At 36.5% G+C, this 17,587-nt stretch overlaps 1 protein-coding gene and 1 long non-coding RNA gene across 2 annotated transcripts in view; one reads left to right on the top strand and one right to left on the bottom strand.

The window, feature by feature from the left end:
* Positions 1–8,621, top strand: part of ALDH1A1 (aldehyde dehydrogenase 1 family member A1) — a 48,779-nt gene extending 40,158 nt beyond the window's left edge. The window contains 3 exon segments of the mRNA XM_006193852.2: positions 2,909–2,972; positions 2,974–2,984; positions 8,006–8,621. Of these exon segments, the coding sequence (XP_006193914.1) occupies positions 2,909–2,972; positions 2,974–2,984; positions 8,006–8,078 (148 nt within the window). The 3' untranslated portion in view covers positions 8,079–8,621.
* A 1,244-nt stretch (positions 8,622–9,865) lies between these two features.
* LOC116663155 overlaps positions 9,866–17,587 on the bottom strand; it is a 31,228-nt gene continuing 23,506 nt past the window's right edge. The window contains exons 3-4 of the long non-coding RNA XR_004319271.1: positions 12,106–12,204; positions 9,866–10,987 (exon numbers count right to left, since the gene is read on the bottom strand). This is a non-coding gene — a long non-coding RNA (uncharacterized LOC116663155). The remainder of the gene's footprint in view (positions 10,988–12,105; positions 12,205–17,587) is intronic.

The raw sequence follows: 17,587 nt of genomic DNA, 5'->3' as shown, positions 1-17,587 counted from the left end.
AACCATATCAATAGGCTACTTTGAACCTTTCCTGACTTTGATTTTTTGTTTGGAATCATATGACCTTCTGGAAAAGCAGCTGCTGTCTTAAAAATCAAACAAACTAAAACCTCTGCTATATTGGAAAAACTTCAGAAGTGAGTTTATATACAGATACATCCAGTGTTCTGAAACTGCTTGCCCACAATATTTATTGATGTTTGACTAATACAATATGAATGTTAGTAAGTAATTTCTAGGCACTCAGCACTACACTATACACAGGAGAGATAAAAGGTCTGTTTTAATCGAGGTAATTAGATAATAAGAAAATATTTATTCAGTGCCCTTATATATACAAACATTTAGTTCTTACATCAGCTTTTTACTCAGGGATTACTAGAGATGCCTGAAGGTCTTAATTTGGAAGAACATACTAAGTCTTGAGGTACATGTCTGTCCCATTTTTGACCTGGTTTGTATCTCTGATTTTTTATACTTTAATTTAAAGGGTATAGATGGTAAGGCTATGCCTCTCAAACTGTTGCATCTCCTGCCCAGCCCCTCATCTCTGAACTGCTTTTGATGGTAATTTTTGTTCCATCAAACCTCACTTTGTCCCCTCAGTCCTGGCAACAGCCCAAGATTATTTTCCTTCTTGACAATGTCACACCGACTCCAGTTAAAAATCCATTACACGTTGAAAAGTACTTATCCTCAAGAGATAACCAAGCAATGCCTTGCCCCTCTTGACAGCTCTAGAATCTTCTTTCTTAACCAAAGGGAGAGTCTATATTTTATCACATGCTCCATGCTAAGCACTGCACTGAATTCTTCACAAGCATTATTATCTCATTTTATCTTACTACAATCATTCATTGGTATGGCAAATTTATCAATGAAAAAAAAGCTTAGCAGGGTTACCTAATTGATCAAGATCACACGATAAATGACAGTTGAGATTCAGACTTATTTCAGACTCTAAAGCAGTGATTCTCAACCCTGGCTGCACATTTGAGTTGTCTGGGGAGCTTTAAAAATATCAGGACTGAGCATCACTACTCAAAAGCCTGGTTCTTTCTATAGTAGGATGTTTTCTCTCAGAGACTCTTACAATCAAATAACTTCTTCTTAAATAATCAGTATGGCTGATGATTAACAGAGAATTTTTCTAGAATAGAATTATATAATAGAATTCAGCATTGTTATTGCATGTATATGTAGTATCTCCATTTACTAAAGACTTACTATGTACCATGCACTATAAGAAGCACATTCTATACATCATCTTATTTATTCCTTGAAACGACCTTAATAAATATTATCACTTCCATTTTACACACAAGAAAAGATATACTTAGAGAGGCAAGATAACTTTTCCAGTATCACCCAGGTTCTATGGAGCAGAGCCAGGATTTGTGGGTATAGCACTTCCCTTTTTTTATCATAAGATAGGATCATAGGAAGAGACTCAATTAGCATGACTGATCATTTCTGAGTAACATTTTTCTCTAACTGAATAGCTCTTAGTTCTTACTCTACTTATATTTAAAATAGTTTCATTTCCAGTGTAGGGTTTTTGACGTTGGAATAGGATGTTATGTGCCTGCTTAATTAAGAAGCTTGTTATAACATCATTCCACCCAGAATAGGAATCCCCAGTCAGGAATTTCTCTACTATTAAAACAGAGGCGACTATATTCTTATTGCTGTGTATCCTAGCACATAACAATGTTCTGGCATTGTCCCAGACATAGTCACCGCTTAGTGTTTTCAGAATAACTACTAAATTCCAAAGTTACTGGGATTTTACCCGTAATTTCAAGGTATGGATCTGATTTTGAAAGAGCTATTAAACAAAGATTATGTTATCTTGAGATATGTTATCTTTTTAAAATGTAAATTTATTCAAGGAATTGTCCTCCAGTATGGGAGACTTGGATAAGAACTCTGTGGTCCAATGAAAATAGAGGCTCTCTGATTGAGACAGTAAATGCTGTAACTGAGAAAACATCTGAATAGTATCTAAGAATCAAATTAACAACCAAACTCTTCCGAGCATAATACAATTTGTTTGGAAGTCACACTGTTGTTCACCTATTATAATAGCATGAAAGGGGGGAAATGTGTAAAAGAAAAACTCCTTGTTTCCCTTTTAAAAATATTTTATTCTCTAATGTATAATAAGAATCATGTAGATAATTAGATTTTGCTGTTCACTTTGGCCACCAGGAAATTTAAAGGTAAATAAATTGTTCATGACCTGCATAACTACATTCTAACTTTTCCTCCTGGTCTTGATCTTTTACCATAATTTTTAAGCATTCCAATTATCCATATTTTTATAATTATATTTGTCTATATGAACATTTAAAAACATTTTTTAAAATATGTCAAGGGATAAACAAATTAATAATGAAACCCAATGCCTGCCAAGGCCTCTGTTTAAGCAATTTTGTAAATTAATTAATGAAAAAAAGTGAATTGAATAATATGAGACATATTACAGTTGAAAAAGAAAATTGATTCTAGCCTGTTAAGTAACAAGCCACAGGAGAATTACAAAGCTTATTGAATATAAAGAACACCCATCCAACAAACTCGAGTCTCTCACACACCACACCCTTTCTCCAATGGCATACCGGCTATTCTGCCTCTTATAGTTCACAATACAACTTCTCAGGGACACAATATACTACCAACATTGCTATCCACATGCAGAACTATACCATCCGATTTATTTCTAGGCAGTATATATACATATACTTATACTCCTGCATTCTAATTTTGTAGTGCTACTTTTTTTCATAATGAGTATGTAATATTAAAATAAATGAAGTCGTTAAAGAGCTCTCTGAATTTCAAAAATTCCCAATTTAGGAGTTATTTCATAGGCTAAGTATGATCTATAATGTACTTCTCTTTTCAGGGTGAATTGCTATGGTGTGGCATCTGCCCAGTGCCCCTTTGGTGGATTCAAGATGTCTGGCAACTGGACGAGAACTGTAAGAATATCTTTTGATTCAGATAAATAGTTATCTTGATAAAGATGGTTATCACTCCCAGGAAATTAATTCGTAGTTACTACTGAAATTAAAACCTGCCTCTGTTCTTTTCTGGACATCCATACTGTCAAACAGCTTTTTAAATGCTGGATTTATCCCATAAGTGCAAAAAGGTGATGGCAGAGGGAAGTATAACTTAACTAAGCTCCTATGACTCATAGGGGATCATACTAAGCACTTTACATTAGTTACTGAACAACTGCCTACTTTTAGAATTGTTCCTGTATACATGAATGTAATATATTTGGGAAATGCTTCCAGCAAGAAGGTGGAAACTACAAATTGGTGATTGTAAGAAGTGTGCAAGTGTAAGAACACTTTAGCTACTTGAATATGCCTCTTACATAAATAAATTAAGTGCCTTTATCTCAAAAAATTTTTCAGTGTAGGAGAAATGATTCTCATTTGTTGAAATATTTTTGATGAAGATTCTAAAAATTTAAATTACCTGAATGAGTTATTTTTGGTACTAAAATCTAAACTGGAAGGGAAATTCAACTAAGAAAAACATGTTTTATAGTTATGACTAGATTGAGGAGATATATATTTTATATATATATATATGCATTTATGAGCCTTCAGTTGCTTTTCAAACCAGGATATGTTAACTTATTAAAAAATGTACACAAACATACTTACACAGAAAATGGTGGCAATATGTTTGCTTAATTTTGTTCAAGCAATTTTAATCATTTTATTTCTTAAACTTTTCTTATAGTTATCAATAAATTTTTAAAGTCATAAAAAAAGACATCATATTCAAACATAGTGAAGCTATGTAAATAGCAAGTAAAAATCAGGCTCAGTTTCTAAAGGTTATGAGTGCATTACATGGCCATGTACTTGCCATTTAAATAAATCAGCAAAATTACAATAAAACAGCTATCTTTGGGGAGCCAGTGAAAACAGGGCTTAAAGTGTTAAAAGGATCCAACCTGCTTCTCAATATACGTTCAATAAATAGTGCTATGTATATGAGATCCTAGGAGCCCCAGAAACATACCATGTTTCATCCTCCATATAATTGTGGAGGCAGGAATGCTATGTAATGGATAAAGAAGATATGATATATATATATCCATATATATATATAGAATGCTACTCAGCAATAAAAAAAGAATGAAATTTTGCCATTTGCAACAACCTGGAGGGACTTGGAGGGTATTATGCTAAGTGAAATAAGACAGAGAAAGACAAATACTGTATGGTATCACTTATGTCACTAAAAAATATAACAAACTAGTGAATAAAACAAAAAAGCAGCAGACTCATAGATATACAGGATAAACTAGTGGTTACCAGGGGGAAGAAGGAAGGGCAATATAGGGGTAGGGGATTTTAAAAAAAGAGTTATGAAATTGTATGAAATCATGTGTGTGGAACTTTTGAAAACTGTAAAGCACTATAGAATTTAAAGAGTCTTTCATTCACTAAAAAAAATTTTTTAAAGATAACATAGAGCAAAATAACCTACACACAATACGAAATAAATAGTAACAGACTGGGAGTCCATACCTCACAGAGGTGGAAAAGCAGTTAAAATGCAGAGAGCAGTACTGGAGGACAGAAAATCTGGGCATCCCCAGAGCATCACATTCATGGCATCTCTCACTCTCACTATTTCCGTCTGTCAAGCAAGGTCAGCATTTGCGGTGGGGATAGGAGTAGGAGAAGAAAATACAAGGTCTGTGAGCTCCTTTTGATGCTTAAGATTCTATGATTCTAACCTCAGTGGGAATTCAGTGGATAAAAACTTAATGGCAGTGGTCAGAAAGAGAAGACCTCACAGAAATGATTGGACTTAATCTGGGACATGAAACAAGTGTAGGAGGTTAGGAAGTAGAGAAGAGGGCATACTTGAAGGAATGAATGTTCATGTGGCATGTTGAGGAGTTAGTGAATTTGGTTGACTGGCAGGGATTTCCGGGGGTACTAGTATGCTTTCAGAGTTAAATAGGATACAAATTAAGAAGCCTTGAATTCAAGAAAATTGGCTTATATTGTATTAGTGGAACAGTAAAAAGCCATGGATAGCTTTAGAATGTTGTTGGGAAGGCAAAGTGGCAAAATACTAATTTCATCAAAAGTGCATGGCATAGTAAAAATATATATATATAATTGGGGAATAAGAAACCTGCATTCGAATTCTGACTCCACCACTTGCTAGCCATTCAGCGCAGTTCAAGTTGCCTAACTTTTGAGCCTCTATTTCCTCCTATTTAAAATGGAGACGTTAATGTTCCTCCTAAGGTGGTTATGAGAGTTAAAATACATACTATATGTTCATTCCATAGCATTGTAGCTGTCAGAAAGTGGGGACTCAACAAATGGCTTCACCCAACCCCAGTTCCTTTTCTTTATAATATCCATTATTGAAGAGTCCCTTGGCAGAGCTAATTACTTTGAACAAAAAGCTGTAACAAAAGTTAGATTATTCTGAAGGACAGTTAGTTTTTTATTGCTGGCCCAGCTTTTAACACATTTCCCTAGGAATGTTGAAGATAAAATAATTAGAAGAGATGAAATAACTAAAGTAGATAAAATATATCAATTTTGTTAAAAACAATTTGGTAAAACTTCAAGTTCAAGACATAAAGAAATCAAGCAAGAAAGTGATGGAAAACAGGAATAAGCCACCAATAATTTCCTAAAAATCTGGAATATGGATATAGATAATTTCCTCCTTTAAAATACAGAGGGAAAAGCTGTACTGTAATTTTTTACTCCAAAAATTCCAGCTGAGGATGCTGGTGTTAATGTCTACCTGAAACCAAATTTGGCAAATTTAATAAACAAGTTATTTGCTGCAAGACGTTTAAAGAGAATTACTGAAGTCATAACCTCAAATGACTCCCAAGAGTTCAATTACAGTTTATCTCCAAAACAGAAAGGTAGAATTGATCAGTTGGGAACAGAGTCCTCAAAGAGCTAAAAACAGTGGTATGCAGACTGAAATGTGGGGGTGGTCCTGAGTGCCCAAAGAACTGGCGTCTCAGACCATGGTGCTGGCACTGGAGGAAGTTAAATGGCAGAAATCGCTCCCTCTGTGTGGTTGCACTAATTTTTACTCAGATTAACACAGGTCACTTGAGACTTTGTTAATATGCCACTTCAAACTCAACTGGCTCTCAACACCTCACAAGGTATTTCTTTCCTCCTATTCCTTTCAGAGATGGGGAGAAAAGGTGTTATAAATTAGTGGGCTAATATGAGCAATTTTTGCTTGATTATATTTGCCAAGTCAGTTCAGAAAACATTTCCTCTGTGCCTACTTAATTAGTGCCAGGCTCATTTCTGAATAGAGAGTGAAAAACAGACATAAGGTGTTACTAGTATCTTATTACTCAGTGCAGACCATGGATGAGAAGCATGGCTATCGCCTAAAAGTTTTTTGGAAATGCAGTCTCAGGCCTTGCCCCAGACCTGCTGAAACAGAATCAGCATTTGAATCAGGCCCTGGGTGACTGGCACAAAAAGATTTTAGAAGCACAGAACCAATAACGAACTCATGGGCCAGGATTTAAAGAGAAATGTAAACAAATGTTTTGTGTTATATCATAGACACACATTGGAACACTAAGAAGCAAGACTTATTCCAGCCTGAGTATGACAGTTACCACACTTTGTACTCCCCTGAGTTTCAGGTGTCCATGTAACCCAAAATACAATGGAAAGCCTATTGGCAAAAATTGTAGGTTAATTTATCTAACTTACTATAATTTTATCCTTTAATGGGTTTCAGACAACTGAGGCTAAATCTTTAATTACTCTGAAGAACATACTCACTGAAGCTTTTAGAAGGTACTTTCAGAAGCTTAATGGCCAAGAAAATAATCAGTGTAAGAGGATTAGGTGACCCAGGAGAAAAAGATGTCTTCTACATACCTGTCAACATCACCAAACGGAAGGGGTAGAAAAGGATCAAGATCTTTTTCCTCTGTAAGCCCACATGTGCATGAGTGTTATGATTTTAAGAGTACTTTTATGTACGTGTAATTTAATCCTTTCATCAAAACAATACAGAGAATAATTTAGCCCAATCTTTTTATCTCTTCACAAAGGGTAAATCACAGTCAGTTTCCAAAACTGATAGGAGGCCTGGTAACAAATAACAAGATACAAGGGTTCTAATTGATTGACTCATCATTTGTGTTGGACTTAAGAGTTATATAAGCAAATGACAAGAGACACATGAATAGGAAAATCCAACAACTACAAAAAGCCCCAAATTTAGACCAATGAACCCTCTCCTCATCTTAAAACCAAACCAAACAAACAAACAAAAAACTAATCTCCCTCCCCTCTACAAAAAATTCTAACAATAAGGTCAGGGTTTTGTTTTGTTTTGTTTTCTTTGGGGAAGCGGGGGAAGTTGGCTTTGGATTTGTTTTTGCCAAGAATCAAGAATCAAAAGATACTATTGAAACTACACCTAGAAAATATTTTGTTTCAAGCCATATATTAGGGCATGTTAGGATGAAAACAGAAGCTTGGTCATTTTCTCACCCTCATCCCTTCTGGGTCAATCACATGTGGTAAATACACTAAACTAAGCTACACTTGAATTTTAGTTTTCTATGCTACTTGAGTAATGACGTATTATTACTTTTCCTCTGGTGTTATATCTATCTTATTTATTTGAACCTAAACTAAAAATGATAAAATTCTTGTTGGGCTGATTTTTGTGTGTGTGTTGTGAGCCTTTTTATAGTCAAGTAAAGAAAAAAAGTAAAAAATGATCATGATCATTTAAAATGTAAGAAATTGTTTAAAAATTTTTCCCACAAAGGGATTTATGTATCTTATGGTTGGCTAGCTACTGTTTTGAAATCCTTCTGTACACAGAAAATATTTTCTATTGTCTCTAGCCAGATAAGCAGGAACAAATTTGTACCAACCCACTGACCTCAGTACATTGTACTGCTGTGCTGAATTCTGTGCCTTTTCCCCCCTCTCTCTAGTGGAGAATACGGTCTTCACGAATACACAGAAATCAAGACGGTCACAATCAAAATTTCTCAGAAGAACTCATAAACGACAAGCGTGCAGAGATGACTCCTCAATGGCTAAGCGTCTCCTACAGTAGCTAATGTATCACAGTGGGTTTTAAATGCCAAATTGTTCCTTCCTTGATTTTTTTTAAAAACATAAGCAAATCATATTAGCATTAATACTACACATAGAAAATTTGACATGTAGCTTATTATAAAAGAATCATTTGCCTTCTGATATGTGACCCCCAAGTCCTATCTGTCATGAAAAGGATGGATTTGGGTGTAGATTTCTCTAGCTCTGTGACAGTCGTGTGCTTTTCTTTGTAGCTACTTGTCTAGGATAATCATTTTATAGAAGAGGACCAGTTGTCATTTAGCTTCTTGACGACCTTGATGACCCCTTGAGTACTTACAGCACCTGTTAACTGCAGAGGGGATGTGCTCTGTTACCATAGTTTTGAAGTTCTTGGAGTTTGTTGAAATGTTTCCTAGAATGTCACATCTGCTTGTCAAAAAAAGTAATGCCTGAAATACTTAGGTATAATCTAAACACAAAGCTTAATAAAAACAACCTTGCATGATTCTTGTTAAGTGTGAATTTTTTAAGTAGACTTTTGGTTATGGTGATTTACTCTGCCTGTCACTCAAAAACAGTATTAAATTGAACCTAAAGATATATTTAAAAATAAAAGTATAATCCACTCATTCTCAAATGGGTAAAGAGACACATTTTATTTTCTGGAGGAATTCTTGAACTCAATAAAAAACATTTGAGACAGATGACTTCAGTTCCACAGCAAGCATTTACTGAGTTCCTACACTATGTTACTGAGTTCTGGACACTATGTTAGGAAAATAAGTGGATAGTGGAGGGTCCATTATTCAAAGTGCCCTAATATGTTGAGGAACAAAGACACCATCCCAAAAAAGGATGGGGCATATAATGGAAATGAGAGTTCAGAGAGCCATAGGAGTACAGTAATGTGCCAAAGGGTAGTGATGACCTGTAACTGACAGACTTAAGAATGGCCTCATGAAGGAAACTTGACTAGATATGAACCCTAATGATGATCAGATTTGCAGTGAATAGGAAAGAAGTTCTACAACACAGTCCCTCAGGACATGTTCCTCTGGCAAAATATTTTGGAAAAGTTCTATATAATATTTTCCCCTCTTGGAGTTGCAGCTTGCACATTGGTATATTCTAAGTTCTGGAAAGTCCTACAACCTGTTTAGTCTTATTGAATTAATAGGTTTTTCTCCCAAGTTTATTTAACCAGAGGTCTTGCCTTCCCCTCACCCTCATTTAGTACCAATTAATATTAAGAAATCCACATTGGAAGATGCTATTACATGCAATAAGGTAGTGCTGGGTGTTCTAAGCAGAGACCTGGGGGTCAAAGAGAAGCAGCTGGGAAAACGTTGTCTGTAGAACTAACTGGACCATATTTATGTATTTAGGCCCTTAAAGAGTTCTGCTTGTTCTGTTCCCATGTGGGAAGTGACTTAAGCCCAAGTGTAATATTTTTTGTGTATTACTATACATATTCTAAAACTTTTAGTTCAGCAGATTAAAATTTAAGCCTAGTATTCTTTAGGATAACATTTTTTTCAGATTCAGGTTTCATATAAATGGTTATCGTTTTACATTAACAGATTCTTCAGGGACACTGTTATTAGGACATTATGATAGCTACCATAGTCAAGTGCAACAATGTATGAACGAACGAAATTTATTAGCTTCTTAGACCTGAAATAACTTCATATCCAATTGCAAGAGTTTCTCAGATTTGTATGGGCCTATAGGATTTGCAATCTGGACTATGTTATACAAATTTGGGACATAATGCCCATTTTGAAAACTGGAGGAATCAAAGTCTTAGGGAGAACTGAAAAATGTTAGGACATTGAGAAGAGAAAAAATCCAAATACAGAGGAGGGTTGTGTTTTCTAAAAGCCAGACAGTGTCTATATTATAAAAAGATGTGTTTAAAACCATGCATAGATAAATTAGTAGGCTGACAAGTTAATATTTAATGGCATCCCACCAGAACATTTTAAAATGTAGAACAAAGAGGGATGAACATAGAACAAGACAAAAGCCAGAAGCAAGTTTAAATATTTGAAAATCAAATCTTCCTTGTATAAATAAAACATTACAGGATTAAACAAAAAATATCTGTTTAATATTGGCTCATCTTGACCCTCTAGACATTATTTGTGTTCCTTCCCCTCTGATTTATAAAGCCATACTGGCAATAATTCTTAAAACCTTGAGAAGTTAAATTAGGGTATCTTGTTAGCCCATGTGCTACAGGAAATACGATAAGGAATTTTATCATTAAGAATTCAATTCTGCAGTCATAAATACAATCTCATTGTCCTCAATATCCACCTGGCAGAAGTATTTTCATCTCCAGGAATTCCAAAGTAAGTCATAGAAGTTGGAGGTAACAGTTCAGGCAGAGGCAAGATCAGGGATCAGACATGGATTCTCAAATGTCTGGTGTCTTTTTCTCCCCAATTTTTAGGCCACATGTTTCTGGATTTATTTTGAAATAGCCAACAAGAAATGGCGGGAAATATTTTTCTTAAATTCTTGCGGCCAACTGAAAATAGAGTTAGCTCATGGAATTTTAGTCATTTCTTCACATAATTTGGGAGGGGGTAGTGGGCCCAAAAGACACCTTTCCCTGGGAAATGCATATAATTTTTTGAGTATGTAATTTTATTCGGACTTTTAGAAGTGTACACGTTCCATCAACTAAACTCTTATTATCTGGTGGCTTTTGCAGATTATATCAAATAACCAGGTTACAATTTCACACGAAGCATAAATTTCCAATTAGAATTTCATTTGCTGATTTACCTTGGGTTTTCTTTTTCTTTCTTTCTTTCCTTTTTTTTTAATGCTCTCTGGAGATGGATTTGAGTCTGTCCTTTTTCATACTGAGAGAAGGAAAGGGAATTGGAGATGATAGTTAAATTCCCTGGACACCAAAAATCAGTGACTGCCAGGAGGGCATGGAAGCTCCCTCCCGTAACATGCTGGACCTGTGGTAGCCTGGAAGGTATCGTCCTGAGACAACACACAGATGAGGGAGAAACAGCTCAGTTACCACTTTGCCATTCTGTAGGGCAGAGGGGATGGCATCTGTCTCTGAAGGCAAGGCCACAAAATTCCCAGTGGGGGCTTGTGGTTGCTCTAGACTAGGCCTCTAAACTAGTCTTTAGATTCTGAGTGGTGGTTTTATCCCAGAGGAAAATAGTCACATCCACTATCATCTATAAACATTTAGGATAATTCCAAAATCCTGAGAAAGTCAACTTTCTTGCCTAATGGGATTTCTATGCCAAAGGTATTGCAGTGTGTTTTGCACATTTACTTTGGTGTCATATGCTGACTACTTTCACAGGCATTTAGTTTAGTTTAGTTAAGTTTTTTTTTTGAAGTATGGTTGTTGTGTTTCATTTCTTTTTAATGGACACCTCTGAGCTTTACAGAAATGTTCATGAAGCCAACATGGCATTAGCCTGAAGCGATTTCACTAGAGTTTCAGGATTTTAGGGTTTCTTCACTTTTTGTCAGGTCACTTGTTCAAAGATTCATCAGGCCTAAAAAAATATACTAAATTTGAAAAAGCAAATTAGGCTGACAACTAATCTTTTTAACTTGTTGTCTAAAATATTTCAAACTTTTGGAGGAGCTGTTACAGCAACACAAAAATCTTTCATGTATCTTTTACTCACTAGTTTTAAATATTTTCCCACATTGTCATTTTCATTCTCATTCTCTAAATAGATTCATTTTTTCTTAAGACAAACTTCTAAAAATAACACATGAACATCATTGTCCCTTTATTCCAAAATACTTTAGTATCTTTTACTAAAAACAATACATTTTTTTTCCACAAAGCCACAGTATAATTATTTCATTTAGGAAACTGAAAATTGACAAAATACTAGTATCTAGTACACAATCTATATACAGTTTTCTCTAATGTCCTTTATGGCATTTCCCCCTAATAATCCAAAACTGAATTCAAGACCATGTATTGCATACTTACCATAGCCTCCTTCTGTCTTACTATTCCTCAGTAATGACACCATACCTCGTAAGCACACCTAATATTCAGTCAGGTTGTGTTGTTGGCCTGGAGAGAATCCTAGAGGACACACAAAACTCAACGTTACTGAGTTAACAAGAATCAGAGAAAAGGAGGTTGAATAGTTTGAAAGAATAGATACCTCAAGATTTGATTTTTAATTACCATCCTCCATGATAAACTGACAAGAATATTTATAAGCCAAATAATATACCTTCTCCCTTGGACAATTTTGAAGAAAAGCCATGAGTTCCCTTGCAGATATTAGTGATTTCCCTTTGTCTGCATTACTACAATATTGCCTTTTTTCATTTTACTTCCTAGCTTACTTATTTGAATATTTTTTTCCTTATTAACAAGTTGCCTACATTCTGGTGACATCTGGGGAGGTACTTGAATTTTAACTAGTTACAAATCCCTAGCCACAAAGCAACATTTTAAATGACTTTCCTTTCAAATTGCAATTGTAGTATAAAGATCTTGACCTTTGGAGTCAAAGAGATTCTAAATTCTGGTTCCACTGCTCACTAGTGGTAATATCTTAGGTCAATTATTAAACCTTTCTCATTTAGCAATCTTTTCAACAGATAATGGTGGCTATTGATACTTGGAAAGCAACATAATGTTCTACACAATCACATGAGTCCTAGGAGCCCGGTAATCTGGTTTCAGATCTCTGTTCTGTACTCACTGGCCCTGAGATTTGGGAAAAGATTCCCAACCTTTCTAAATTCCAAGTTCTTTATCTGTAAGGAGTAATTAATCATGGTACTTATCTAATCGCATTATCCTATTAAATGAAATGTTTGTTGTTCCTAGGATGCAAAAAGTGTCCAACATATTTATGATCTACAGATGAATGTTTTGGATTAATAACAATATCAACAAAAATAATAAAGTGTCTTTAGACAGCCAAAAGACTGTCTCTTGACCTTGACTTTGTATTTTTTATATGCTCTTTTCCTCAGTCTTTCAGTGACCTCGCTAATCTCAGGACTCCATAGTTGTGATTTGCCTATCCCTTCCATCATTAAAAAAAAATGACAATAATCATTTCTTTCAGATAAAGGTTAAAATTTACCATCAAAGCCAGAGCAGGATGGAGCATGTGAACAAAAAACTTGTCTTAGGGCTGAGGCTAGAAATTTGAATATATTTAATCCCAAAATGGGGTTAGTTCTAATTAAATGACTCAACTGCCTTTCACCCCTGAGTTGCCAGTCATCATGATTAATCTTTAAGCTAATAGTCAGGGACAGCGGGACTAAGCAAATGACCAACAGAAGAGACTGGTTTCAAATGCAGCACCAGAGCCCACGATGACATTGGTTACCTGGTGATTGATTCAGAGACTCAGCCCATATGAATTCAATGGGAAGGATTAGTGGACTTAAAAGCACATGGCTTAGCATTTGTGTTCAATGTGCAGTCATCCTAAATTCATGTAACCACAGAATGTCAGAGCTAGAAAAGAACTCGGCGTTCTTCTAGCCCAATAACTTCATTTCACAGAGGCACGGAGAAATTGAGCCACTTGAAAGGTTGCTAAATTACCATTGGCAGAGTCTGGCTAATGCCCTCTGTATTCTGTCTCCTGGTTCAGTGCTGCTACCTGGGTCCCATGAGGCACTGTAGAGGTTTAACTGATACCTGATTAAATATGTAGCATCCACTGTTTTATTTTATTTATTATGTTTTATTCCTTGTGTCTAAAAAATAAAGTTATGTAATACCCATTGTTACATTTTGTTTGCCTGTATTTTTATTGGATTTATTCCTTTTGTCTATAAAAGGAAAAGCTCTAAATGATAGTTTTTCATAAGCCTTCAAATAATGCAAATTAGTTTCACCCACTTACTTGCAAAACAAAGTGCCTTGATTTAGTTACAAAAACAAAATTCATTGCATTTATTGATTTAACAGTTATGGGAAGTCTACTGTGTACAAAATACTACGAACCGCAAAGGAAATAGTGGGTACTGAGATCTTATTCTATGAAAACACAATTCTAGTGACTTACAGAGGTTATTTGCTTTATATAAAAATGAAAGAGCCTGCTCTCTCAATGTTTACATCTAATAAAGGAAATGAAATGAGAAATATACACAGAATTCTGGAAATAAGACATAGAGTATACAAATAAAGACTGACAGTAAAACATCTGCAGTTGTTTGGAGAGAGGAACATGGATTCTCCCTGGAGAAGCTTTTGCGGAGCAGGCAGCACCTGGCCCAGCCTGACACATAGTAGGACCTGACCAAGTGCAGATGAAGCAAGAAAGATGTTCTGGCCTAAAAGTCAGGAGTACAAGTTGAAAAGCCCCAAGCATATGTGGTGAACAGTGAAGGTCCTGCTTGGTTGGGAGACAAAGCTGGACAGGAAGTTTGGGGCAAGAGTATGGAAATCTTGAATTCCAAGTTAAGCCATAAAAATGTAACAGACAAAAAGAAATCTTAAAATGAATGGTAAATTTACTGAGATAAGTTTTTTTCAATTAAACTTTTAATTTTTAAATACTTACAGATTCACATGTAGTTGTAAGACACAGTAGGAAGAAATCCTCTGTACCTTTTTTGCCAGTTTTCCCCAATGGCAACATCTTTCAAAATTCCAATTCAACATCACCATCTGAACATGGATGTCAGTACAGCCGAGATACAAAACATTTCCATCATCTTGTGGATCCTCATGTTGCTGTTTTACTGTCACATTCACATCCCTCCCACCTTCACCTCTCCCTTAATCCTTAACAATCTGTCCTCCATTTCTATAATTTGCCATTTCAAGAAACATACAGTATGCACCCTATGGGGATTGGCTTTTTCCTTCAGCCAGCATAATTCTCTGGATATTCATCCAAGTTGTGTGTATTGAGTCATGATCATGTAAAACATATGATTAAATTTTATCACTTGTAATGGGAATTGTCTTGGCAGGTTTTAAGACAGATGTCTCTAGAGAAGGGTTTTTTTTTTTTTTTTTTTCTGTAATAACTTCTGAATGGAGTTGCAATGGCTTATTGTGTCCCAGCCAAGTGTGAGTGCAGAATGACAATGAGATGGTGGGTGAGCAGGAGGAGGGTCTGTTGGCAGGAACATAGAATGTTCTGTTTTCCTGCTTCTCGAGATGTAACTGAATCTCTTCTGAGGTTCTGACTTAGATTTAGGGAGGTAGAATGGACAATTCTTCCAGTATCCACATTAGAAACAAAACAAAGCCTTGAAGAATACAGAGTAGGGCCCCCATCAGAGAGTGTGTCCTCATGTTCTTAGGCAGGCTCACCAGGTCAGGAGACTTTCAACCCCATGGGTCTTCATCCATCTTCATTCATGAGTCCTCTCCAGAAAGCCTGAGGTGGGAAGCATGTGGCTTCTCCATCAGGACACTTTGACATACTGGTCCTTACATTGCCCAATAGACTAGTACCATTCCAGCTGTTCCCCAACCCAGAAGAACTTAGCTTGTCCCCACTTGAACCTAGCTCTTTCTCCCACTAGCTGCTGAATTAGGTTAAGATAACCAGAGCACTCAGGCGAGTTCCAGACCCTCCCTGCAGAGTGAAGGTATAGCTTACATGGGATACCGCAGGACACCACAGAACACCACGGGACACCACAGAACTCCATGGGACACCACAGGACACCACGGAACACCACAGGACATCATGGAACACCATGGGACCCCACAGAATATCATGGGACACCACAGGACAACATGGAACACCACAGGACACCATGGAACACCACAAAACACCATGGAACTCCACGGGACACCACAGAACAGCAGCACCCCTTCCAGAACACTTGGTTCACTCCAGGCACTATTCAAAGTGCACTCAATGAGTTATCTCATTTCTTCCTTGCAACAGCCATATGAGACCAGTACTACTTTCCTCATCTTGTAGGTGAGAAAACTGAAGCTCAGAAAATTTAACTAACTTGACAAAGTTGCACAGCTAGTAAGGAGTAGCATGAAGATTCACAGCCAGGCAGCCTAACTACATAATTCCCCTCATTCTGAACCAATAAACCCTAATAATTGGGCATCAGGCCCAGTCAGGCAATTGCAAACTACAGAATACTACTAGCACATGAAGGGAGCTGTCATCTCTCTCATTCACTGGCTCTACCAATCAAAAATTTACCCAAATATTTCTCTACCTGGTGACATTCAAAACAATGGTCTCCACAGCCCTGGTTTTTCAAGGTCTTATCGGGCCTAGTGGGGTGTTTCTGTAACATTTCAAGACTTTAAAGCTGATTTTCAAAGATAAAGGTATTTTCTTAGGGCTCATATCCTTCAACAACAAAGGGTGTGCTCATTTTTAGGCAAATCAAATCTTAAGGGAAAAGGTAGAAGAGAAAATCTTTAGATTTAAGGATTTTTTTTTTAAATAGTTAAATTATGGCCAAGAGAAAAATCAAAGAAAGATTTGGAGAAATAAAGAATGAAAGCCCAGGGAAGCAAAGACACTGAATAAGAAGAACTGTATGTTACTATAATGTGGACTTTGGAGATTGTTTCTTTAGGACTTAAGTCGGTGGTCACCTCAATCCAGAAGTCTCCCTACCACACGCATCTCTCCACCACTCTTCCAGTTGGTTGGCTCTCCTAACTGTCCCGTAGTTAACCAGTCAGTAAATCTCTCATTTAGAATGTATGGTTCTCAACTATAACCCTCTGTTTACATGCTTACTTCACATACTGGACTGAAAAATGGCAGCCTGAGATTGGATGCTGTGCTTTTATTTTACATTTCTCCAACCAGTACGGTGCTTGGCACTGACTAGGGGTTCAAATAAAACTTACAGAATGAATTTGCCCTCTGACACACTGGTCTTTTGCAAGCTCGGGCTACACTTCAAAAAAATGTGTTTTACATGTACAATGTGTATGCTTGATTTGCCCAACTGGACTTTTGCTCTTCCCAGTCCTAAATCTGGGGAAAATGGAAAGGGTATGGGCACCAGTGATCAGAGGATGCAGGCCAGGAGAGAGCCAGAGCCACTGCTCATTGCACGGCTGCAGGTGGACAAGAGTCATTGAGGTAGATCAGAAATACAGCCTCCTTACCACAGGCAGGCACACCAGTCCTTACAAGAAATATTGTAAGATTTTGCACCATAGAGCTGACTTTAACATCATGCGGACTTGCTTCAAAGAGCCAGCTCCTAACTCTGATGTGAATAATTGTGCTACTTTGGGGAGAATAACCATTCTAGGTTTCACCTTCTTCATCTCATGAGTGACATGGGGACAAAACAGTGAAAACTTCAGAGGGCTGTGAGAATTAACCCGTGTGGGCAACGAATTTAGCATGATCTTCACCCATAGTCCGTGATTCATAAAAGCTAGCCATGAAATCATTAGCGGTGCAATCATTCATGACAGCTAACATTTTTGTTGCACTTTACATGGCACTTTGATGCCCATCATTGTACTT

This window comes from Camelus ferus, chromosome 4, assembly GCF_009834535.1.
Source record: "Camelus ferus isolate YT-003-E chromosome 4, BCGSAC_Cfer_1.0, whole genome shotgun sequence".
NCBI lineage: Eukaryota > Metazoa > Chordata > Mammalia > Artiodactyla > Camelidae > Camelus > Camelus ferus.
This window is presented reverse-complemented; position numbering and strand designations above follow the sequence as displayed.